Genomic DNA, 24,729 nt, shown 5'->3' with positions numbered 1-24,729 from the left:
CCAGAAGAGTTAATATTAAAGTTTAAATAAGTTGCCCCATTTTTCATTCATTTTCTACAAAAAGCTGAAAGGCTGCATTTAATCTGGATCAAAGCCACAAAAATACACACAAGTCATTTCTTTAAGGAAATTTATTTGTCCCACTATATCAGAAATGGGGAAATTAGAAGTCTGTGCAAACCATACTTTCATGAAATGGATCCTCATATTGTATTCTTTTTAACACAGGCTAATTGCTGCAACATTATTCCTGCAATTTCAAAATCCAGCCAACACGGATACCTCTGCTACTCTGTTTTGGCCTTCATAGCTGCTTCTTCTCTCAGGCGAGCTTTTTTTTCTAAGTTCAGGCTTGTTAAAGACTCGTTTCTTTTGACAGCCTAAAGTGAAACAAATTTGAACAAGTGATTATTTATGCGGGTTTGGGGAGGATGTCATTACCCTACACTGATGTCAGCAGATTAACTAGGGCACTGCAGGCCCAGAATGGTCTACTGTGGGCACACTGAGCACGGAAGCCCCCTCCGTGTGCCTTCTGCTTCCTCTAACACTCACAGTCAGTAGCCCATCCAGTCAAGCACGAGAGAAATGCCACACCCTCTACCTTCTCTTTCTCTCTGGCCTGTTTCTTTAAATCTAGCTTCTTCCCTTATAATTTCTTCACTTATCTTTTCCCCTTTTCCTCTCTTTAGTATTGAATGCCTTTTTGTTTCCATTTCTATCCTTTTTTTTCCTTTCACTTTTCTTTGTTGCTACCATTTCTCCTTCCCCAACTCATTGTATACTTTCATACCCTTCTAACTCCTTATTCCTCTTTTATCAAAACTATTCAGCTGTGGGGATCCCAGACTTTACCAAATACTGTGACAGATGACTCTCAACAGTATCGACCCCACTGCTCCATCCTGTGACAGCAAACAGCAGTGGGGGAGAGGCAACCATCCTCTTCCCTTGTTTCCCTCCATGTGACCTATTACATGCCTGTGAAGCTTACATAAGCAGACCAGTTTCAGAAGTTTTATATCAAATAAATGAAACTAGCACCCTATATATAAGGTGGGATTTTCTTATATCTGTGTAATTTCACATGTAAAGAATTAGGTATGGGAAGGGAGAGGAGAATAGGAATGTTAAGTTGATGGTGAGGACAAAACATACAATGGCTAATTTCTCTCTTCTAAATAGCATTAAGTCTAAAAGTCCTCCATTCTAGTAGCATTTGCCAACTTGTAAGAAATGGATATTTCCATGTAAAACAAATGAGACGGTTTTCTGCCATATAAAGGAGAGAAACTCTCTTGAAGTACATGGTGTATACCCTTAGATGAGGCTAGAAGAAATCCCAAGTGGTAACTTGTTTCTAGAGTATTTAGACTCAGCTTAGTGTAATCAAGTATACAAAAGCAATGCAGACTCTTTGGAATTCTAGAAGCCCCTATGTCCTGTCCACATGCTTCTGTAGGTTTCAATCTGAGAACTAAGCATAAGTCAAAGAGGAGCCCAGAAGAAAATCTGAAGTGGGGTAGAACAGAGATGTCAAAAGAACTTCACCCAGTCCTGGGTGAAGAACTTCACCCAGTTCTTCACTTGTCCTTCATGCTCCCATAAGGTCAGTCTAAATGGTCAGTATTTTCCACTCCAAAAGTCGGAAGAGAGCCAGAAGTTCATTTCCTTTCACTCTGCACCAACTGGGGTAAGGGAAGTCAGTTACTGCTGGGTTGGTAGAAGAACCTTTTTAATATCTGATAATAGATGTAAGACATCTCTTTGCACATGGAAGCTGTGATATATAAAATTAGACATGGTATTAAAATAAGGGTTTGACTAGTGCTGCTGCATATTAAAAAAAACCTATATTTTAATCACAAGATAGTATTATGTGAGTTTGGGAATTTGCAAACTTGGCTCTAAATTTTTATCCTGCCACTTATTATTAGCTATGGGACTTTGGGAAAATGATTTAGTATCTCTAAGCTTCAGGTTCCTCTTTAATTATAAAGTATGGATAATAAGAGAAGCTACTGCTTGGGTTCTTCGGATACTGTGGTGAGTAAATGAGTTTAATAGTGCCTGCTATATAATGAGCCCTTGATTACGTGGCAGCAATTTTACTATCACCTCAGTTAGGTCTAGGTTTAAACTGTGGCTCTGCCATTTAGGACATGTGTGACCTTGGGCAACTTAGCAGAGCTTTCTAAGCTATGTTTCCTTATCTATAAATGAGTTACTAATAATAGTACCTATTTTGCCATGCTATTGTGAGGCTCAAATGAAAAAAAAGCCAAGTGCTTAGAAGACCGTGAGTATTCACTTAATGATAGCCATTAATAATGATCTAGGTTAAGACAAAGATTTCTGGACTTGAAAGCCTATGTACTTGTTTAGGAGCTATTGTCCTTACACATATGGCCCAGTGTGACCAAGCTTCAAGTCACCAGGGTTAAGGCAGCTAGAGTGTAGATAAATATGCCCATGTACTGAGTGCTTTACAGACATGCCGGGGTCGTCATTAAATACACCAGTGATATTTTTCTGGTTTCACAAAATTTATGACATCTGTGATAACACTTTTTTTTTTTTTTTACTTTATGCAAAACTAATTTAGTCCTTTGCCTTGCCAAAATTAGGATTTGCTGTTTATCCTCAGGCATGATATCCCAGGTTTGTCCCTACTGTGTCTCATTTTGTTTCTTACCATTTCTAATGTAGAAAGGAGCTCCCTCTTCACAAGAGAATAAATATGAGAGTCAACCCCTGATTTCCTTTAGATCCTTTGCAGAGAACAGAGACAGAAAGGAAGTCCATGCTCACCTTCTTGCCCTCAATAACCATCCAGATGCATCCTGCCACTGTCAGGGCTATCATGGCATAGCTGACCTTCACCCGGATCTTGTTCTTTGCAGTATCAAGCATCTCAAACCTAATACACAATGAGATTATGAGAGAGAGTTAACTGTTCTCTTTCTGAAGTTGCCAGTAAGAAAACTCTGTGTACCACAAATCAGAAGTGGAGTGGTACCACAAATAGAAAAAAAGATGCGGGGCCTGGAAATCTTGTAGAATTTGGGGGAACATGAGGCATTTTCACAACTCACTTTAAACTTATTAATAAAATCCAATAAAGTAGCACAAACTTAAAAGTAAGAAAAAGGGAAGAAAGCCTGAAGACAGAAAGTGGATCCAGGAGAAAAGGGGGAAAAAGGCACGGTGTATTAACCTATGCTTGCTATGGTGGTCCCCAATTTTGGCTTTCAAGTTTCACATTAGCAGCTAATGCTAAAAGTGAAAACAGGAGTTGTTTCTCCCTGGGGTTCTTAAGAAGATGTTTTATGATACAGTGATTGTCTAACAATATCCTGACAACAGATACTGCAATGAGCTTCATGAGTTGTGTACATTTCAACACAAATCACAATTCAGCAAACAAATTGGGACAAAGTTAAACAATATGCTCTTTATACCCAAGTTTTTGCTCTCTGCCTCGAACCAGGAATAGATTTAATAATCCAAATCTAAGACTTAGAACCAGGAATGGATTCCAGAGAATATCTGAAACAGCAGAAAGATCCTTTAAGCAATGCTCCCTTAATGTTTACCTTTTAACTAATGTTTTGCTGAAACTGCACGACAGTGAACTTGAGACTGTGCTCTTTGGCAAGTACCTCTTTGAACCTGTCCACAGAATACAGACCCATGTGTCTTAACAGAAAATGGAGGGTTGGTTTACCATTCTTGTGTGAAAGCTAAGAGGCCTACCAAGGGAGAGTCTGAAGAGAAGGCCACTCCGTCTTTGTGATTCTGTATGTGGGTAGTGAGTTGTGGTTCTGTTACGTGAGTCTAGTAGATCCTCAGGGCAGGGCATGAAGAGTCCAAATGGACCCTTGTGAGAACACTGGCCTACTCAGTAGGGGTGTAAACAGGAAGTGATTATCTCTAGATGATGGGATGAAAGTGCTACCTTCTTTCTTTCCTTCCTTTTTCCCCAGATTTTTAACACACATTACTTTTGAAATAAGGAGGAAAAAAGTACTTTAAAAATGCCTGGAAGGAGGCACAGGGTCCAAGCATTGCAGGTGGTAGGAGAAGCCTGAAAGCATAGACGTGATGTAAGAGCTGGGACCCAGTGAGGCAGCAACGTGAACAGAGTTCTCCAGGCACTGAAGCTGGGCCTACAGGGTGGTGAGAGAACCAGGGACACCTGCTAAGGACAATGAATTGCTCTATTAAGAGCATCTGAGAGCCAAACAACAACAAACTAACTACCCATGTTGGCAATATTTTATGTGAACTGGCATGTCTAACTAAAGTGCTATGATACTCCTGAAAAGTAATACATTTCACTTTTCATTAGAAGTATTTTATATTTTGGGGTGCCTGGATGGCTCATTCAGTTAAACATCCAACTCTTGATTTTGGCTCAGGTCATGATCTCAGGGTCGTGGGATCGAGCCCCGCATCAGACTCCTTGCTGAACGTGGAGCCTGCTTGGAATTCTTTCTTCCTCTGCGCCTCCCCACCCTGCTATTGTGCCAGCGTGTGCTCTCTCTCTCTCTAAAAAATAGTTAAAAAATTTTTAAAAAGCATTATATATTAAAAGTATTTTACATTAAAAATGTAAAACGCGTTTAAATAAGGTCATGAGGTTGCCCTCCATTCTACAGGAAGCAATCAGAATGGGCAAGTTAAGCAGTGCCTGTTCAGAACTACCAGCAGGCTGGTAGTTGCCTAGGCTCAGAGCAGGACATTCTAGGCTGACTCAGTACGTAGTACTTTGGACTTGAGGGGGATCTTGGAACCACCCACAACACAGACTGAGGAAGGTTCCATGGCAAAATCTATATGGCACCTATTAGGGCCATGGGTATGCAGCAGCTTGTTTTCTACTGGAATATTCAGGAAGAAATTAATACAGGTGTGCCTGGGTGACTCAGACGGTTAAGCTCCTGCCTTTGGCTCAGGTCATGATCTCAGGGTCCTGGNGACACAGGCAAGAACTAAATACAGGTGTGCCTGGGTGACTCAGACGGTTAAGCTCCTGCCTTTGGCTCAGGTCATGATCTCAGGGTCCTGGGACTGAGCCCCATGGTGCTCTTTGCTCAGTGGGGAGCCTGCTTCTCCCTCTGCCTCTTCCCCTGCTCATGCTCTTTCTCTCTGTATCTCTCTGTCTCAAATGAATAAATAAAATCTTAAAAAAAAACTTAATATCATTGTTATTTCCAGCTTGCTCTTATTTCCCAGGAGAGTACACTGTCACTTTAGCTAAGAAGGACCAAGACTTTCCTGCTGAAATAATTTTAGTGAAAATAATGTGCTATTTAATTTGATGGGCAGAAGTAGAATGGCTGTTAAAGCTGTTGTAAACAGAAAGCAAGTAACACTTCAATTCCTGGGAAAAGATACCCTGAATGAACTAAGACCGTTTAAAATCATGCCTTGAAACCAGAAGCCAGTAGGTCCAGGAATAGTTTCTCACCAGAAGGGAACATCTAGGATCTTTGTCCCAAGTCCCTGTCTCTGAAGAGGATGATGATGCCCCACAGGGTACACGGCACCTACTTCTCAGAATCTCTCTTGGCCAAGATGCAAACGTCAGGCTGGAGCAGTGGTTCTCAATCACGGTTTTTTCTTTTGTCCCCCCAGGGGATATTTGGCAATGTGTGGAGACCTTTTTCACTGAGCGTTACTGCCATCTGGGGGATGAAGAGGCCAAGCAAGTGTGCTGCTAAACATTCTACCACGTACACCGCAGCTCCCACCAGCAAAGAATCATCTGGCCCAAAATGTTGACAGCACTGGCGTTGAGAAACCCTGGGTTAGGGGAATCTACAGTCACCCAGACTCTGAAAAAGTCCCAAGATCCCAGCCAGGGCTGGGTTTAAGGAAGCTGGTGATACGGATAGGAAGCATGCTTTCTGGGATCCCAGAAAGAGAATATGTTGCTTTTAAATACTTTGATGCTTCTTGTTGAATACCTGAGTGGATTTCATAGAATATAACAATTAATTATTGTCAGTGGTACCTAACTGATATACCCAGATTACAAATAAGTTAAAAACAGCAAACATCACTGCTTAGTCACATTTCTGTAGCTAGGAGAGGAAATCAATCAGGCGACTTCAGAGTACCTGACAGCTCTCCATCAGGCACAACATGACGTATTAGTAATAAGATACAAGATTTTTCCAGCACTGTTTTTATTGCAGGTACTTGCCAAAGAGGAAACATTTAGAGAAGTGAAAACTATTCTAAAATTTGGTTGAAAGTTTTTAAATAGTCAGACTCAGAGGAACTGTTTTGCCTTTGAAATAGATCAGTGAGAAAAAAAAGCTGTACAACTCCTATGTTCAGCACTCACGAGACAGTCTCTGGGATTTCATCTTCCTTTTTGAAGCGACCTGACCATATCAGGATCTTCCTCTCCCAGTGTGTAGGTTTGTGTAATGGCACTCTGTGGCTGTAAGTGTCTATGAGAAAAAACAAGACAAGATACTTTGAGGTTATGACTCTCAAATTTAGCAATTAAAAAATGCTATTTGTGCTTTTTAGCTGTTCATGAAACAGAAACATTGAGAAACCTCAAGCTAATTAAAGCTTTATTTGAATGGAATTTCTTAGGATGCTGCATTTCTCAAACGAGGTTCCAAAATTCTGTGGGGACTGAGGTAAAATAAAAGCGTTATTTCCTAGCCATTGAAAGTTGAAAGAACACCATAAACAAAGATATAGAGGTAAGGATGAACTAAGAAGGGAACAATAAGAAGCTTATTTGACTTCAGTAGAAAAAGAAAAATGTTATAAGGTAAAATAAGATTACAAAAGACCCTGAATGCCAGACTGAGCTTTTTAAACCTGATTTGGGAGCCACTGTACACTTTGAAGCAAAGGAGAAGTTAAGGTTTTAGAATATTAACCTGCATAATAGATGGAAGAGAGAGAGAGCTCTAGTTATATTGTACCTAAACATCATTTTCTAATTTGGTTCATCTTTGGGGTTCCTTAAAGACCATTTCTAGATCACTATTTACTTTGGTGCCCCTACTCTCCAACAAAAAACTCCAGTCTAATCCTGGAAACAAGAGATAAAAATGAGGATGAGGAAAATGAAGAAAGCATTGCTTCATGTGAGCCAGTGAAAGTACAACTTGGGAGGCGTGAACTACAACACAGGGTAGGATGTAGGAACCCCTGGTACAACCTGTCGTTTAGGTTCTTTTGATTCCAAGTTGTTTCATTCTTTGAGAACTGCTTAATCCATAACTGGAAAAATGAATAAAAACTTACAGGGTGGAGCTTTTGGACTTTCTTGTGGTTTGGCACAATATCCATTTATTCTCTTCAAATTGGAGTTTCTCATGAGTCTTAGAGATGAGGAAGCACCTCTTTCATATAACCTAAAATAACTTCCTAGAAAAGACAGAAAAATGTTTCAGAGAAAGAAAATATAATGTCTCAAAAGGAAAAAATGCCTACAGAGTATATATTTCATTTATAAAAATTAACTCATTTAAAAAGTGAATATACTACTATGTAAGATGCATGTATTTAAAATAGGATACTTGGTGCTGTTTTAAAATATACATGTTTATATTATAAGTTAGCAATTTATACTATAAACGTTTTATCAGCTGTAAGTTTTATAAAAGTACTTCTCACATGTATCTTGTCATAACAACAGTTCTGGTGGAAATATTACATATTATAGCACCGGGCAGTTTAGGTAAAAATTTGAACCTCCCACAAGTGATAAACCAGGATGCCAAAGTTGCCAATACTACGCTGGTGAACTCTGCGTGACTGCAATGGCCAGCAAGGGGCTCTAGAAAGCCTCCTTCCACCCAAGCTGTAATTCTCCAACTGGAAATCAACTTTAGATGTAGTCATGAATTGTGTAAAATTTTTAAACTATATATTAAAAAATGTATAAAACTGTATTGCATATATATAATTTTTAAAACCTAAATTCTAAGTACACCTAGGGATCAGTATTATACATCTCCATGTACTCTCCACCCAGTGTCGACAAATAAGCCTATAAATACGGTTTCACCCTGACTCCCTACTGAATTATTTTATTTACTTATTTTTAAAGATCTATTTTTGAGAGAGACAGAGAGAGTGAGTGAGTCGGGAGAGGGGCAGAGGGAGAGGAAGAGAGAGAATCCTCAAGCAGACTCTGCGCTGAGTGCAGAGCCCAATACAGGACTCAGTTTCACGACCCTGAGTTCATGACCTAAGCTAAATTCAAGAGCCGGATGCTCAACTGACTAAACCACCAGGCGACCCCCTACTGAATTATTTTAAAGCAAATCCCAAACATCCTATTAGTTCATCTATAAATACTTCAGTATGCATCTCAAAACAGCAACTTTTCAAAATCATTATCCAGAATACCATTAGCTTCATTAAAAAATATTATATCCTTGATATTAGCATATGATCGAATAATAAATTTCCTCAATGGGCTTTAATTTTTTAAATAGTTGGTTTATTCTAAATAGGTGCATACTGAATATGGTTGATGTGTCCTGTATAGGTCTCCCCCTCATTTCTTGTCATTTGTTGAAGAAGCTAGGTCATTAGTTCTATAGAATTTCCCTCATTTGGGATTTTGCTGATGGTATCCCCTTGGTGTTAACGTGTTCTTCTAAATTCTTTTTCTTATAAACAGATTTTTGAGGCTTCATCAGATTTAGGTTAGAATTTTCATCAAGAATATGCCATAGGTGGTATTGTGTGCTTCCTACTGTATCCTCCTGTACTGATCCTACCACATCAGTCTGACTCATACCTTATAAAGACCTCTGTCAATCCTTCATTTGATGTTTTTAGCAGACATTGATGATGTTACCTAGATCTATTGTTCCAATATGGGTTGTAAAATGGTCCTATCCTACATTAACTATTTGATTATCCTAAGGTAAAAGTCCATGAGAAATGTGGAATAAGTGGTTGGTTCTCTTTCCATTTGTCAGTTTTCAAATTAATTAATTACTTTCCTTGCAGCATCCACAGGTGATATTTTATTTAAAAATAACATAAGCAGGGGTGCCTGGGTGACTCAGTCTTTAAGCGTCTGCCTGCGGCTCAGGTCATGTGGGATCGAGCCCTGCGTTGGGCTCCCTGCTCCTCAAGAAGCCTGGTTCTTCCTCTCCCACTCCCCCTGTATGTGTTCCCTCTCTCGCTGTGTCTCTGTCAAATAAATAAAATCTTTAAAAAATTTTTAAAAATAACATAAGCGGGGGCGGGGGGCGCCTGGGTGGCTCAGTCGTTTGAAGGTCAGGCTCCAGGTTTTGGCTCAGGTCATGGTCTCATGGGTTATGGGACTGAGCCCCATGTCTGACTCCACACTCCGCAGAGGGTCTGCTTGAAGACTCTCCCTCTGCCCCTCCCCCTGCTTGCACGCTGTAAGTGGATACATCTTTTTAAAAAACAAATAAAAATAACAGAAAGAACTCTTGCATTATAAAACATGTACCCCAGCCCATTTCAGTCATTTTTCCTTTTGATGCTCCAATAGTCCCATTTTTAGTCACTAGGGACCCTTCTATGTTGGCTCCTGAGTACTTTCAACATGTGTTCAGTGATCATTGATAGCTTCCTTACTTTCTGAGATGATATTCCAAATCCATTTTGAATGCCTCCCGCTCCTGATTTGGAATCAGACCTTCCTTTAGTGTGCTCTGGTTCCTTTAAAGAGGAAGTATTTTTAGAGATGCCTTAGGAAGGCTCATTGTTACTGAGTTTGTCATTGTTTCTGTGCCTTCTCAGTGAACAAAACTATGAAAGGCATTCATTCTTAAAACAAATGTATGCTTAAGAACTTAGTTTCAGGGGATGCCTAGGGGGCGCAGTCGGTTAAGTGTCCAACTCTTGGTTTCCGCTCAGAGTCATGAGATTGAGGCCTATGTTGGGATCTGCGCTCAGCCTGGAGCCTGCTTGAGATTCTCTCTTCCTCTCTCTCTGCCCCTCCTGCTCATGCTTTCTAAAATAAAAATAAATGTTTAAAAAAACCTTAGTTTCAGTTCGCCATTTTCACCTTCAGCCTTAGCATGAAATTTTTAAATCAGTCATCATCAGAATTCAAAGCAGTGACAGCCAGAAATAGTTTTGATGAGGGTAAGAGAAAAAGGGGGGGGGATGATTCTGAGTTTGGAAGTCATGGTACAAGAGAGACCAAAGCTGGTATAAAATTCAGAACCAGAAGAGCCCTACTGTCCTAGAACATGGCAAAAGGGAAGCACTATGAAGTACAATGGAACAGAAAAGAAAGCTGGAAAGGCAGCAGTGATAAATCTGGGAGCCTGCTTCTTCTTCTCCCACTCCGGCTGCTTGTGTTCCCTCTCTCGCTGGCTGTCTCTCTTTCTGTCAAATAAATAAATAAATAAATCTTAAAAAAAAATTTAAATGTAACAATTTAAAAGATATTACTATAGGCTTTATATGGGCATGTTTGTGTAAAGATTTTTAAAATAACACTTATTGATACATACAGAACTCCATATCATAAAATTCATTTTAAAAAAAAGATTTATTTATTTTAAGGGAGAAAAGGGACAGAGGGAGAGGCAGAGAGAGAATCTAAAGCAGACTCCTTGTGACCCGAAGATCATGAACCAAGCCAAAACCAAAAGTTGGACGCTTAACCGACTGAGCCACCCAGGTGCCCCAAATTCATCCTTTTAAAGTGTACAATTCAGTGGTTTTTAGCTTATTAACAAAGTTGTGTACTGATCACTACATTCTAATTCCAGATTTTCATTATCCCAGAAAGACGTTTCAAATCTTGACGAGGTCCAACTTATCCATTTTTTTTCTTTTGTTGCTTGAGCTTTTGCTGTCATATACAAGGTCACAAAAGCTTATTTCTATGTTATCTTCTAGGAATGTTATTGTTTTAGTTTTAACATTTAGGTCTGATCAATTTTGAGCTAATATTGGTATATTATGTGTGGAAAGGATCCACCTCCATTCTTTTGCAGGTGGATATCCAGTTTTCCTAGCATCATTGGTTGAAAAAACAATTCTTCCCCCTGTTGAATTGTTTTGGCACAATATAGAAAATCAATTGACCATAAATGTGAGGGTTTATTTCTGGACTCTCAATTCTATTCCATTAATCTATATTCCCTTGTATTCTATCTATGTTGTACTAGCTTAGTGGCTACCTAATCATTGGACAGGGACGTCCTTCGATGCCTTCCACCAAGAAGTTTGCCAGCCTTTGCCAAAGGGCTTTGTGTGCCTGTTGCAGCATGCTTTGGGGTGGGTAGGGGAGAAGCTGTTCCAACTGAATTAGCTGAGTCAGGGGAAAAACAGGCAAGCCCAGTGAGTGGGAGTTTCCAGGGAAGTGCCAGACAAGCTAACTGTAACAATTCTTGGAGGCTGGGGATTTTAGGGAGCTCCAAATCCATTCTGCCTTCTTCAGTGCCTGTTAGAACTTCAAGTTTTCATTGAGAGGCTATTCATTTTCAAGGCTACTGTGAAGCTGACAGGAGATAGAAAACTGTTAAACCTATCATAAAGCTTGCTGTTCCCACCATGTTTAAGTCATTTTTCTTGGATGGATGCTACTCAGATTGTCACAAGCCTCCGGTTATTTTCTATTTCTGAAAAAAATTGATTTTTAGAATTTTTGGCAGTGTTTTCATGGCTTTTATTTTTTTTTAAAAGATTTTATTTATTTGAGAGAGAGAGAGGTGAGTGGGGAAGGAGCAGAGGGAGAGGGAGAAGCAGACTCCACGTGAGCACAGAGCCAAAGCAGGACTCTGATCCCACAACCCTGAGATCACGACCTGAGCCTAAATCAAGATGGACGCTTAAGCAACTGAGCCACCTAGGGTGCCCCTCATTGCTTTTATATAGGAATGGATTTTCAGAGGTCCTCTTACATACCAGAAATTGGTACCTGTTTATATAAAGACTGTGGTTATTTGCCGTCTGATTTCTTTCATAAGGGGCCACATTTATTTCACTTTCTAAGTCTGTAATCCCAGAAGGCCTTGCCCAGGTTTGGGTAACCACCCCACCAGTGCCACCTAGTGGCAGTAAGTGTGCAGCAGGAGGAAAGTAGATCAATTATAGTAACGGATCTGTGCTTCTTTCCTCATTTTAAATGTGGATAATGTAGTACTTACTGCACCAGGACTGATCTGAGGGTTAAGTGGAAAAACAAATGTGAGAGCATTTGGCAAGATGCTTGAAACACAGCAGGCCCTCCACATTTTAAGTTTGTTTTTTGAAGCACAACTTAAACCAGTAATTTTCAAAAACATTTCCATGGCACTTTTCAATTTTACCCCTCAAGTGGTCAGAATTTCTCACCAAGATAATTTTCTGCAGTTACCAGGGCATGAAGATATTCTATAAAACTTTACAACAGTTTTTCATAGCTCTTGGGATTAGAACCAAATTCTGTAATGCTGTGATTCTCAAACACCAGTGTGTGCCAGAAACACCTGAGTGGGTTGCTAACACAAAGCACTGGGGACTTCTACCTCTAGTTTCAGAATCAACAAGTCTGGGGTGGAGGCTGGGAATCTGCATTTCTAACAAGTTTCCACGTGAAGCTGCTACTAATGATTTGAAACTACACTTTTAGAACCACTGTGTTTGTTTTTTTTTTTTAATTGTGGTAAAATATACATAACATAAAACTGACCATTTTTACGTGTACAGTTCTGTGGCATTAAGTGTATTCACACTGTTGTATCACCATCAGTACCATCCATCTCCAGGACTTTTTCATCTTCCCCAAAAAACCCCTTATTTACTATGACCTACCTACAAGGTCCCATCTCACACCAGCCTGACCCACACCCTTCTTGCAGGCACTGAGACAGAAAGGAACAAGGTTAACTGGCAGTGAGCTGAGGGAGCAAAAAGAAAGCAAAAAGAAGCAAAAAGAATCAATAACTATTACCTTAGGTATAGCCCTTCCCCATCCCTCTTAATTAGAACAGAGGCCATTTTAGGAGACCAGAAGACAAGGTACCTCTCAGCTCAGTTTGAGTAATAATGATAAGGCAAAAATGCTATCATATATCCCTAATTATGCATCACATAAATGTATGTTTAGAGATACTCATTCAACTAAATAATAACTGAGTACCTACTATGTGCCAGGCATTGTTCAATATACAAAACAGATAAAAATCTATGCTAGTAAAACTTACATTCTATTGGAGAGAAAGTATATATACATATGCCACATACATGCATATACACACACACATATGTATAGTTAGATAGTAAATGCCCCAAGAGAAAAAATGAACACTGGGAACATGACATGAAGTGAAGTGTTTGTGTGCTCGGAATGGGGTATGTGTGTGAGATTTTAGGTAGACTAGCAGGGTGAGTTCTCTTTGAGAAAGCCACTTTCAAAGGAAGTGAGAGAGCTAGCTATGCAGATATCTGGTGGCAGGATATTCCAAACAGAAACAACTGTTAAGTGCAAAAGAACTGTGGTCCTAGGAACCACAAAGAGGCCAGTGTGGTTGGAACAGAGTAAGGGGAGTAAGATTTGAAGTCATAGAAGTATCTGGGGTGGAGGTGAAATTAGGGACTTGAAAGCATGAGAGGTTTACCTAAGTCAGAAAACATCTCCCAGCTGTTTTCTTACTACAACTTCATACTGGATGCCAATAATTGTTACCTCCCTAAAGTATAAATGTTAATTAAAACATGCAAATATATTCTACATATTAGAAATAACAATGTAAAAAAATTTTAAAAACTGAAATCACTAAAGAAAATTGTGAAGCACTTAAAGTGATTTCAGTTATTTTGCAATAACAAAAAAGTAAAAGCATATAAAAGTTTTAGTATCATTAAGACTTCCTTTTCTGTCTCAAAGAGATAACATATATTGCCCTACAGACATCCAAGCCAGAAATTTTCCATCCTCTGGTGAATCACAATTAAAAACAAACATACAAACCAAAAGAAAAACAGCACTTTAACCCTCTGGCTGCACTTGCAGGCTGTCCCTGGCTGACCAGTTCTGGTTCCCCCGGGCCCTAGCAGGAAGTCAAGATGAATCCTCACTGCTGCCTCTAAGGATGTGACTGATCAATGGCTGGTTAACCTAGAGTAGAGGTTCTCAAACTTCAGTGTGCTTCAGAATCACCCAGAGGACTTGTAATAGATTACTGGAGCCCAGTTCCAGAGGTTTGGGTTCAGTGAGTATGGGTGGAGCCTGAGAATTCCCATTTCCAACAATTTCGCAGGTGATGCTACTACTGTTGTTCTGGGGGCTCACAATTTGAAAACCAGTACCTTAGAGGTTTTACTAGTAGCTGAAGGTTGTAGTGGGTCAGCTGGGATGAGGCTGGTTCAAGTACTGGCTTTTGCCTTGTTGTCCCCTCCTCTCTATAAAAAGCCTTTCCAACCTCATGATGGATAGTGCAGAGAGGTGGAGATGCCTTTTTTCTCAGAATCTTTCAAGAGACTCCTGGAGAGAATCAACAGTGATGCGACCTTAGACATGATAAATGAAGGTTCAATGAATGGTGTGGGAGAGATGCTTTTAGATGATCTAATTTAGTGTTTTATAACCCGTGTTTAGATCAGTTGCCAAGTGTGTTGTTAAGTATGTTGCTAACTATGAAGGCTGCTAATGATTTGCTTAAAAATAAGATCATGGCATTTGTCAAAACTCATAAAACTGCCCATCACAAACAGCGTTAATAGATGCAAAATTTAAAATACGAAGCAGGATGTTGGGAGAATCCCAGAATGGAATGCAGACTACGACAAATGTATCAAACTATATTAGAAATGTATAACATGATCTAACTTCACAAACTTCAAGGTGGGGAAAAAGAAGCTGACCTAAGTAACTTTGGAAAACACCCTTTTGACTGGAAACTGTAAGACTAAAGACAAGGAACTGTACATAAACACTGTACTCTAGTTGGCAAATTTATTTCTTACAGGAGCATGGCTTAACAATCCTGAAACAACTTTACAAGTATACTAGGATTGAACAAATTAGCAAGTAAGTGCTAGATAATGAAAGGCCAGAGAAAGAACTTCCAAAAGCAAGGTTATGTGGCTAGGTAGAATGAATGTGGTGCTGGATCAGTCAGAGAATTCTGAATCAACAGCTTTACAAAGCTGTTTATTAACATATATAAATAAACATGTATTTATTTATATGTTATATGTTATTTGTATGTATGTATGTGTATGGAGAGATGATAGAGTCATAATCCTAAGGATGTGTGTACACACGGGTTGGTATACATACGTGTATGTCCTAGCTCTACCCAGTGGGAGGGCCTGGAATCAGTGACACTTCAGTAAGAACAAGCACACTCAGCGCCCAGATCTTGATTTCTAAATACCATCATCTAATAGAAGGAACTAGGGCTCCTTGGAGAAAAATGGCTGATTCTAGGCTAACGCAGACGGAGTACAAGATGAGTCTAGAACACCTTATAGTGCCAGAGAGGAAGTATTCAGAAAACACAAGGAGGTTTTTGGATAGGGGCATGCAAAGGGACATAGGAGCTGATCTGAAATGGCCTAATCTGGAATAATTTTAGCAACCAAATAATGTAGGAATAGATTATAACTTAAGGTATAAAATATACGAATTCATGTTGGCATAAATAATAACTGAATAAATAAATGAGGGAGAAGGGACAAATCTCCCCTTTTGGGAAAAATCCCAAATATATGTACATACTCTTCCCTCCTGGATTCCTTTCCCCTTGTGGGAAAGTGTGAGTTGGACTTAGTGACTTTTTTCCAAAGAACAGAGTATGGGAAGAGAAAAACAGTAACTTTACAAGAAACAAACTGACCAAGGTTAAAATTACCAGTCATAAATCATGTGGATATCGTGTACCGTCAGAAGGACACTTGACCTCTGTGCTAGTTATTCTGTCCTTAAACCCATAACCCTAGTCTCATCATGAGAAAGCATCAAACAAACCCAAATTGAGAGACATTCTACAAAATATTTGACTTCTATTCTTCAAAACTATCAAGATCATGAAAATCAAAGAATGTGAAACTGTTACAGATCAGAAGAGGCTAGAGAGACATGACAATAAATGCGATGTGGCATCCTGGAACAGAAAATGGGACATCAGTACAATAACTGGTGAGACCCGAATAAAGTCTGTCCTTTAGTTGACAGTAATATACCAATTTTTTAGTTCTGACAAATATACTATAGTTATACAAGATGTTAACATTAGGGGCAACTGGGTGAGAGGTACAGAATTCTTGTACTATCTTTGCAACTTTTCTGTAAATTAAAATTATTCCAAAATAAAAATATATTTTTTAAAGATTTTATTTATTTATTCGACAGAGACAGAGACAGCCAGCGAGAGAGGGAACACAAGCAGGGGGAGTGGGAGAGGAAGAAGCAGGCTCACAGCGGAGGAGCCTGATGTGGGGCTCGATCCCACAACGCTGGGATCATGCCCTGAGCCGAAGGCAGATGCCTAACCGCTGTGCCACCCAGGTGCCCCATCCAAAATAAAAATATTTTTTAAAACATGAGTACTTGGATACCTTGTTTTTACTTTATATGTGTTTTATAAATAATTTATATTTACTTGGTATTTATTCTTTTTAAAATTAGCAAGAATTTGATGTTATCTCTATAAAAATGCCAGTCTCACTCACTTGCACTCCAATATGCGTTTGGAATGAAACAGAAAAAAGAAAGGAATGGGGTAGAGTAGGAAATGTGCTCAATTCAGGGTAGACTAAAAATGAAGGTCATCTGACTAATGTACACTGGTGGAAATGAGATGAGAAAATTATACATGGTGGTATGTATCCTGTCACACCTTGCTATTCTCAAATGTGGTTGACATTGCCTGGGAGCTTGTTAGAAATGCAGATTCTTGGCTCCCACCCCAGACCTACAGAATCTGAGTCTGCATTTTTATTTTTGTTTTGAGAATCAGATCGATTATAAGTCTCAGGAGAACAAAGCTAAAGGTATGCTTATCCTGACAACTGCAAAAGCCCTTTAATGAAATATACAAATGATTCATATGAACATTAAATTTCGAGAAGCAAATAGATATCCACATTCATTCAACAGTTAATGAGTACTTACTATGCGCCAGACACATGGAAACCAATACCACATATTCTGACGTCTAGAACAGTACTATTTACTCAGCCTCAGCTGGGAGTTTCATAGAAATACAGATTCTCAGACCCCACCCCAAACCTTCAGAATCTCCTGGAGTGTGGCCTAGAAGAATGTTTTAATAAGCCCTCTAAGGGATGCTTATGCATAGTAAAGTTTAAGAAGCCGTGTTCTAGAAAAGTGAATATCAAATTTTGCATACAAGAATCACCAAAGTAGCCTAAGAAAGTGCACAAGGCCATCCAATTTAAATCCCAGGGTCTGGGAGCAGGACTCTGTCATAAATATTTTTTAAAATTCTCTAAGTGATTCTAAGGTGCCGCCATGTTTGAGAATCGCTGCTCTTCAACACGATCAGCTAGAGTCCCTGTTGGAGCGCAGGTTATGTGGGTGACCAGGGCATCCCCAGAACCTAATGCTGGTCTCTGGCAGAGTTCAAAATCCCTCTTTGCCACAACTAATTTACTGAAAAGAAGCTCTGCTTTATTTCTAACTTCTACATATCAATAATATACAACTCATTACATTGAAAGTTTGGAATCTCTGTAGAGTTGGATGCCCAACTTTCGGATTTTACGAGTATGCAGACTCATACACTACTCAGTACTTAATGACATGCACTGTGAACTCTTTTGTAGTTGCCTTACCGCCTCTTCCCCTTTGGACAAGGCTATATTTCACATCCCTCTTCCATCCTCCACAGCAGCTGACTACCCCTCATGGGTAAAAGACCACACTGACTATCTCACGATGAATGACCAGAGCCCACCAGGCTGATCCTACTGCACTGCTATGAGACTGCTTGCCCAACCACTTTCTCTTTTCCTAGTGCTCCAGAAGGCTGGAAGCTACCATGACCCCAGCTGGGAGAAGCAGCTTGTTTCTGGGGCAACAGTCTTCCCTTTTCATGTCCTATGGAAAGATTTTTTAATCTAAATACATAGGTGGTTCTCATGTTAGCCCACAAATGCCTATTTAATCCTCCTAGAAATCAAATAGGATATTGCTAGTCCTAAAATGTTTGCTGTGCTAAGAAAGGGCAAGTCTGAGGAAGGAACATTCAAAGTTTGTTTTGAGAATCAGATCAATTTTAAGTCTCAGGAGAACAAAGCTAAATGTATGCTTATCCTGACAATTGCAAAGCTCATATACATACAACCTTTAATCAATATTATATTTGATAATTATGATGAAATTGTATGTCAAATGTTTATAGCTGCTCAGTAGACCTAGAAGAATGACTAAGGGTAATTATCTCACTTACAGAAGTTAGAGATCTTATTCCGACTCAGAACTCATTTAAATTACAGAACCACTGATTTAGTTTCCACATTATAAGCAAAGCTGGGCTACTCTAAAGGTTGCCCACAACAAAACAAACGAATGAACTGAGATATGAACTTACTCTGAGGTTTTTCCACGATCAGGCTTGCTATCTCGTCTGGAATTATTCTGAAAAGGATGGAATTTTTGGCTTCAAACTCTGACTTGCCCAGCTCTTATATACAACAAAGATTTCCAAATCTGCCTGCCAGGCTTCCATCACTCACAAACCTAACTGCCTTCTTAATGAAGTCCATGCTGATGTTCTAGGGCTTGGAATTTAAGTTAAAACACTGGCTCTGGGTACTGTGCCTATCCATGCTTCCCCCATAGGGAGAGTCCTTTTGTCTGTCAAACTCCCAAAAGGATTTGGGAAACAGGCAGAGTTTTAAGCAGGAAAAAAACATTAACAATGGTGATTTCATAAAGTAAATCTGAGTGCAGAATGCAGGACGGGCTAGGGGTGAGGGACGAGTAGAGATACGGGGAACAGGAGTAGCAAGACATAAATATGGAAACCTCCTTTTAGGTGGGGTCACAACACTGTAGTTCAAGTGAGTTGTGTAAAGGAAATAAAACAGCTATAGGTCCTAATGGAGAGGAGCCAACAGATGTGAAAAATATGAGGGAGGAAAAATGAAAAGAGAGATTGACATTAGGAACTTTTGTGGGCTGGCTAGAACCCTAATCACCATTTGTAACATAGCTTCTATGGGAAAAAATTTCCAGAGTTCAAAAAATAGACTTATAAATAAACCTTTGGAACCTGGCCAGTTTTTAAGTGGGGAGGAAACTCTGGAAAAAGTCTTGCAAATCTATGTATCTGGTGGCCAAACTTTTAGTGAGATGGGGCCATTTCTTGGTGATTTTTTCCCCCTCCCATCAACATTCCAGTCCATTCCCAATAGTAATTATTTGAAAATCTCTTGGCCTTAGCTGTTGACCTAAATCTACTTTCTGACAGAAACTGATTCCCTACTTCTCCATCTGTTTTCTCATCCTTCCCTGCCGGCTTGTAAGAACACTAGGCCTTCTTTCACTCTAAACTAGTGAACTGTTCCAACTGTGATCCCTCTTATCAAGGAATGTTGTACCAAACTTATCTTACCACCTCTAGATCCTTCCCGGCCCCTTTCCTGCCAAATGTCTCCCTGCCCTTAAAAAAATAAACTTTAAATTATAAAAGTAACACCTGCTCATTAAGAAAATTTGGAAGCTTAAAAAAAAGTATGAAGAAAAATAAAAACACCCATAATCACATCATCCAGGGATAACAGCTTGGTATATCTTTCCCAGACTTTTTCCTATGCTTATATATAACATACACATTTTTCATGATCAAATAATACTACATCTTGCTTATGTCAAAATACTTTTCCAAGATATTAATTAGAAAATACTTTTGATGGCAATATAACATCCAACATATGGATATAACCTGACTTCAATCATTCCCTTGACTGGATGTTTCCCAATTTCACTATTACAAATGAAGAGTTTTCTACATAAATCTTTATGGCATTTCTGATTATTTTCTTATGTAGAATCCTGGTAGCACAGGGTTAGAAAATATGAACCTTTTTAAGAATAAACAACTGTTTTCCAGAAAGGCAGAACTGATTTACACTTCGACCTGTTGTTGATGAGAATTTTTGTCTCATTATACCACAGTGGCACTGAAGGTACGCTATCTTTGACAAAACAATCACTTGTTCTTAACAGTTCCTATAAATAAAATACTAATCTCCTTCCTTTTGTAGTTCAAATGACTGAATAAGCGGCATGTATTTAACTTGCTACCTTGGCCTCACTACTCACTCATTTTACTATAATGTTTCTGCCCCCACTCATTTTACTAAAATTGCTCTAACATTAGTGATCTCTTTCTAGTCCCATGACTATGTTTTTTAGAATCTCATCATTAGTTCATTTGATTCTACTCTTCCCATCTTTGAAGCCATTTGACTACTGATCTCAGCCTTCTGCAAGGCTTCTGTCTCTCCTAACATTATACTCCCCCATTCTCTCCCTTCATCTCTGGCCTCTATGATGTACATCTTTAATGTCCTCTTTGCCACTTCCTATTACTTACACTATGTCAGGCCTCCAAGATTCAGTCTTTGCCTCCATCACACATTCATCTGCTTCAGGGAGGACTCCCTCCTTTATCCCCTGGTCTTTGACTGAGAGGTCCCACATTCACCTATAACTCAATGCCACCTACCACTCAATAATGCATGACCCTCTCTGCCACAGCAGTATACCTTCTTGCCTTTCTTATTTCAGACAACAGGGCAACACTCCTTCAGTCCTCCACACTCAAAAACTTCAGTCTTCCTTAAATCACCCTATGTTTCACAGAGCCACACTGATTTCTTCAAAACACTTCCCAGATATATTCCTTTTTTGGCATTTCCATCATCACCTCACACGCGGACTTCTGTAATAGCTTCACAGGTTGTAGCTATTCATGTTGTGTGCAGCAACCATGTTAATTTTCCAAAAATGTTTCTTTAATGACTTCTGCTGGAAGGCTTCCTTTTTTGCCCAAATTCAAGTGGTTCACAAAAATACATAGGCCTATATTATATAGGTATATTCGTTCATTGCAACAAACTCCAGCCCTAGGAGAGTGGGAGTCCACCCACTTTAGAGCTTTCATAGTGTACAGGGCACACAGTGTGTGCTCATTAAAAACCTGTTGACAAGACCTGGAAGGAGTGATAAACAAAGCCAAAGAGCAGTAGAAATAGGCATGTACTCATTTAGGGTTGGTTAGCAAGAACAAACAGAAAGGACAATGAAGGAGCAGAATGTAGGGGAACTAAAATCAGAATGGGAGTCAGGGGATATTGGTGATGTCCCAGCTCTGTACCTGTATGACTCTTCTGAGGCCACGTCAATTCCCCCCTGAGGCCTTAAGTCTCCTCACCTATAAAATTAGGGAGCTAGACTGTATGACTCCTAGGTTATCTCTTGATTCTAATGCTGTGGAATGTCAGTTAAACTGACAAGGATGCTGTCCATGGTCCACTGTATTGGTATAATAACGATAGTAATAAAATCATTTTAAAATCTGTTGATAAGTCAGCCAAGTTCAGGACAACAAAATTTTTCTGAAGGTATGAAGAAACATTCTTGTAAAACCATTCCATTCCTTTGACCTAATAATTATTCTGCAGAAAGTAATAACTGTTATTAAAAATAATAATTTTAAGTTAATTTTTAAAAAATTATAATTATTTAAAATAATTAAAAATAATTACTACAAAGAGGGGTGCCTGGGTGGCTCAGTCAGTTGAGCGTCTGTCTTCGACTCAGGTCATGATCCCCAAGTCCTGGGATCGAGCCCTGCTTTGGGCTCCATGCTCAGCAGAGTCTGCTTCTCCCTTTGCCCCTCCTCCTGCTTGTGCTCGCTCTCTCTTTCTCATAAATAAATAAAATCTTAAAAAAATAATAATTATTCCAAAGAATATCTACTGCCTGTCTGTGAGCTGGACACTGATAAGGGCTAAGGATTTAGTAAAAGCAATTTAGTCTTTACCCTCATGGAATCCACAGGAGTATGGGTCAGTAGACATTTAGTTCCAAATCATTTTATCCGTGCCTTTTAACTTAAAGAGCACAGATTGCTCTAAGGAATGGATGCAAGCTACGGATCCGCTCTTCCCAAAACATAAAAATATGAATATAATTTCAGAGGTTCACAGGACTGCTCATCTCTGAAGGGGTCCAAGAACCACAAGTTAACAACTCTGACCTAGATCTCCAGCTACATCTGCAAAATGATAAACAAATTCATGCTCATAAAAACTTACATTCTGTTTGCTAAGAAAGTACAGCAAAGATTTCCAACAGAAACAATTAAAAAAAGGTCCATCGTTTAAAGGATTAAGCTTTGGCTATTTGAAATTTCACTCACCTACAGTATCTTATTCCAAATAATATCCTGGATAAGTGAAGCATACCTAGATTAGGTTTCTGTTTGATCTGCCATTCCTTTGGTTAAGGTTGCCTGATAAATCAGTCTTCTTACTTGAAAATCCATTTGCACATAAATGTGTGCTTCCATTTCACAAGTAAATCTGCATTTCACAGCTCTTCCATTTCACATCAAAGAGACTCAATTAACCATGACAAACACATATACAGTACACACATATCCTGAATAAGCATCTTGAATGAAACAAAGAGCACAACTTCTTGAATGAGAAGGCACTTACTCATCTCCTGACTCTAACATTTTATGGCTAAATGATCTTGAACAAGTCATTTAACCATATGACCTATGTTTATTCACTTGTACAGTGGAGAATGGATGATGAGACTTACTTAAGAAGGGTAATATAAGAAATCAAGCAAGTAAAATAATGTATGTCAAAGTATTCAGCTATAAAATGGACACAAGTGGGTGAAAGGGCAGATTGCTTAGAGTTGCTCACAAAACATCAGACATTCAAAGAAAGTCCTTTGGAAAGAGTTCTTCATATAACATTCTTAGTGGATCTATCTGGAATAAAATAAATCGTTCTTAAATTGCTCAAGGAATTTTGTTTTGATTGAGTGCACAATAGTAGGTTCTTAAATAACAAAAGTCTGCAGAGAGGCTTTGGAATCTTTATAATGCATAAATATATTCTCAAGGCAGGAAGATAAACTACTTAAAACCTTAGGGTCTTAGTTCCTATGTAGTCAAAGTCCCTTTCACTCAGTCTATTTTAGCTTTTTACAGAGCAATGATTCTTTCACTTACCTTGTAACAGCTAACAGGTCAAAAGGATGTACACAAAAGATATTAGGTAAATTAGTTCAACAAAGCTGAACAAATCAATGAAATCAATCTCTTTTAGTGGAGGGAATGTTTATTTTAAAGGGAAGTAAATAATATTCTTCAGTTTGAGACGTTTTCCAGTCCATTCTCCATTGGAACACAAAATAAGGATAGAAAAGATAACTTTTTTTATATTACTTCACTTACATTTGCAATGTACATTTACATTATTTCAATAGGCAAGATTGGGGCGATTCTTCCTTTAAAATTTGAAATAAACAACTTTTTAATAATTTGCTACAAAGGAATAAACTGTCATTACACCTTACCAAAGCCCATAAAGGTGACCAAAAATGATTTGCCCAGGTGCCTAGAAAAGAGGGAAGTAGCAAACATTCTGATTTCTCCGCCCCTAATAAGCAAAGGCTCTGTTGGTTCCCCAAGAAGAAATCAAGCTCTGACTCCAAATACTCATTACACAAATGTCTACTAGAAAAATAAATTGCAGATTCTACATAACACTTTCCTCCAAAAAAATTTGAAACACTTAATTGTAGAATTGTTTAAAAGAAATGTATCCCCCATTTTAGGAAAACAATTACTATTATTCTGTGAGACCTTAAATCCCTTTCCTAATCAGACACTAAGTGGGTAGGAAACCCTAGACTCCAAGTTTTCTCTAAGAGCAGGGACAAACTCTTTGAGATGGTTGGGAGCTGGGGAGACTCAAGACTCAAGTAGAGCTAGGGACAGGAGAGGTTAGAGTGGAAAGCTTTATCAATCAGGCAACGGGGGAGTTCTAGGAATGGCAGGTGCATTAAGAACTAAGCTCAGAGGACACTGGGGATGGGGGGGGTCGATAAGGATTGGGGAGCAAGAGCTCATTAAGTTGGTGGGAGCTGGGTGGATAGAGGGCCAGGCGCGACGGTCAATTGGGCCAACCCAGACTACCTGCTTAACAGTTGCTCGCTCAGCCTTTGCTATCTCCCCTCACTGGGGTATGACTCCGAGCAACTTCGGACTGCGTGATGAAACCGAGCAACTACCAGACCTGGGGAAGCTGCAGGATTCCTCAATCTCCAGCAGCCAAGCTGGCTTCCCAACCTCCCCCAGTCCGGCCCGCGTCTCACCCGCCGCCTGGCGCAGGCTACGCAGGCTCCCCATGGCCGCCTACTCCGCTGACCCGACAGCGCCTCTCAGGCGGTGACACCGTGGGCACATTCAATGTCACCAAACGCCCGCAATGGAAGAAAGGCGGGCGGCGCAGGCGGGCAGGACGTGGGCTACTTGAGGGCGGACCGAGCGGGTCGTGCGTGACGCGCGGGGCGTGTGGGCGGGGCCTGCGTGATGCGCGGAGCGTGTGGGACGTGCGTGACGCGCGGACTATGCGGGCAGTGAGCCCGGTTCCTCCCTGCACAGTGCCTGGACATGCCTTTAAGAAGGCTTTTGTGGAATCTGGGTGTCACGGGACTTTGCGGTCGTTCTCTGCGTCTAAGAAAGTAGTACCCTTTAG

At 39.7% G+C, this 24,729-nt stretch overlaps 1 protein-coding gene and 1 long non-coding RNA gene across 3 annotated transcripts; both read right to left on the bottom strand.

Moving 5' to 3' along the window:
- Positions 1–113: 113 nt before the first annotated feature.
- Positions 114–24,516, bottom strand: FAM162A (family with sequence similarity 162 member A). 2 transcript variants are annotated; one of them, XM_034659437.1, is made up of 6 exons: positions 24,347–24,472; positions 18,528–18,574; positions 7,282–7,404; positions 6,356–6,464; positions 2,812–2,920; positions 114–380 (listed from the first exon to the last, which is right to left on the bottom strand). In XM_034659437.1, exons 3-6 carry the CDS (start codon positions 7,352–7,354, stop codon positions 288–290), a joined length of 384 nt encoding a protein of 127 aa, XP_034515328.1. In that variant the 5' UTR covers positions 7,355–7,404; positions 18,528–18,574; positions 24,347–24,472; the 3' UTR covers positions 114–287. The 2 variants fall into 2 exon arrangements, with proteins under 2 accessions (XP_034515328.1, XP_002927274.1); XM_002927228.4 differs by lacking the exon at positions 18,528–18,574 and having other exon boundaries at positions 24,347–24,516.
- On the bottom strand, positions 12,613–21,719 carry LOC117802002. Its single transcript, XR_004624986.1, has 2 exons — positions 21,321–21,719; positions 12,613–12,866 (listed from the first exon to the last, which is right to left on the bottom strand). It is a non-coding gene; the product is annotated as an uncharacterized LOC117802002 (long non-coding RNA).
- Positions 24,517–24,729: the final 213 nt, after the last annotated feature.

Source organism: Ailuropoda melanoleuca, chromosome 1 (genome assembly GCF_002007445.2).
Source record: "Ailuropoda melanoleuca isolate Jingjing chromosome 1, ASM200744v2, whole genome shotgun sequence".
In the NCBI taxonomy this organism is placed as follows: domain Eukaryota; kingdom Metazoa; phylum Chordata; class Mammalia; order Carnivora; family Ursidae; genus Ailuropoda; species Ailuropoda melanoleuca.
Note: the sequence above shows the minus strand (reverse complement) of the source record. Positions and strands in the feature narration are given on the sequence as shown.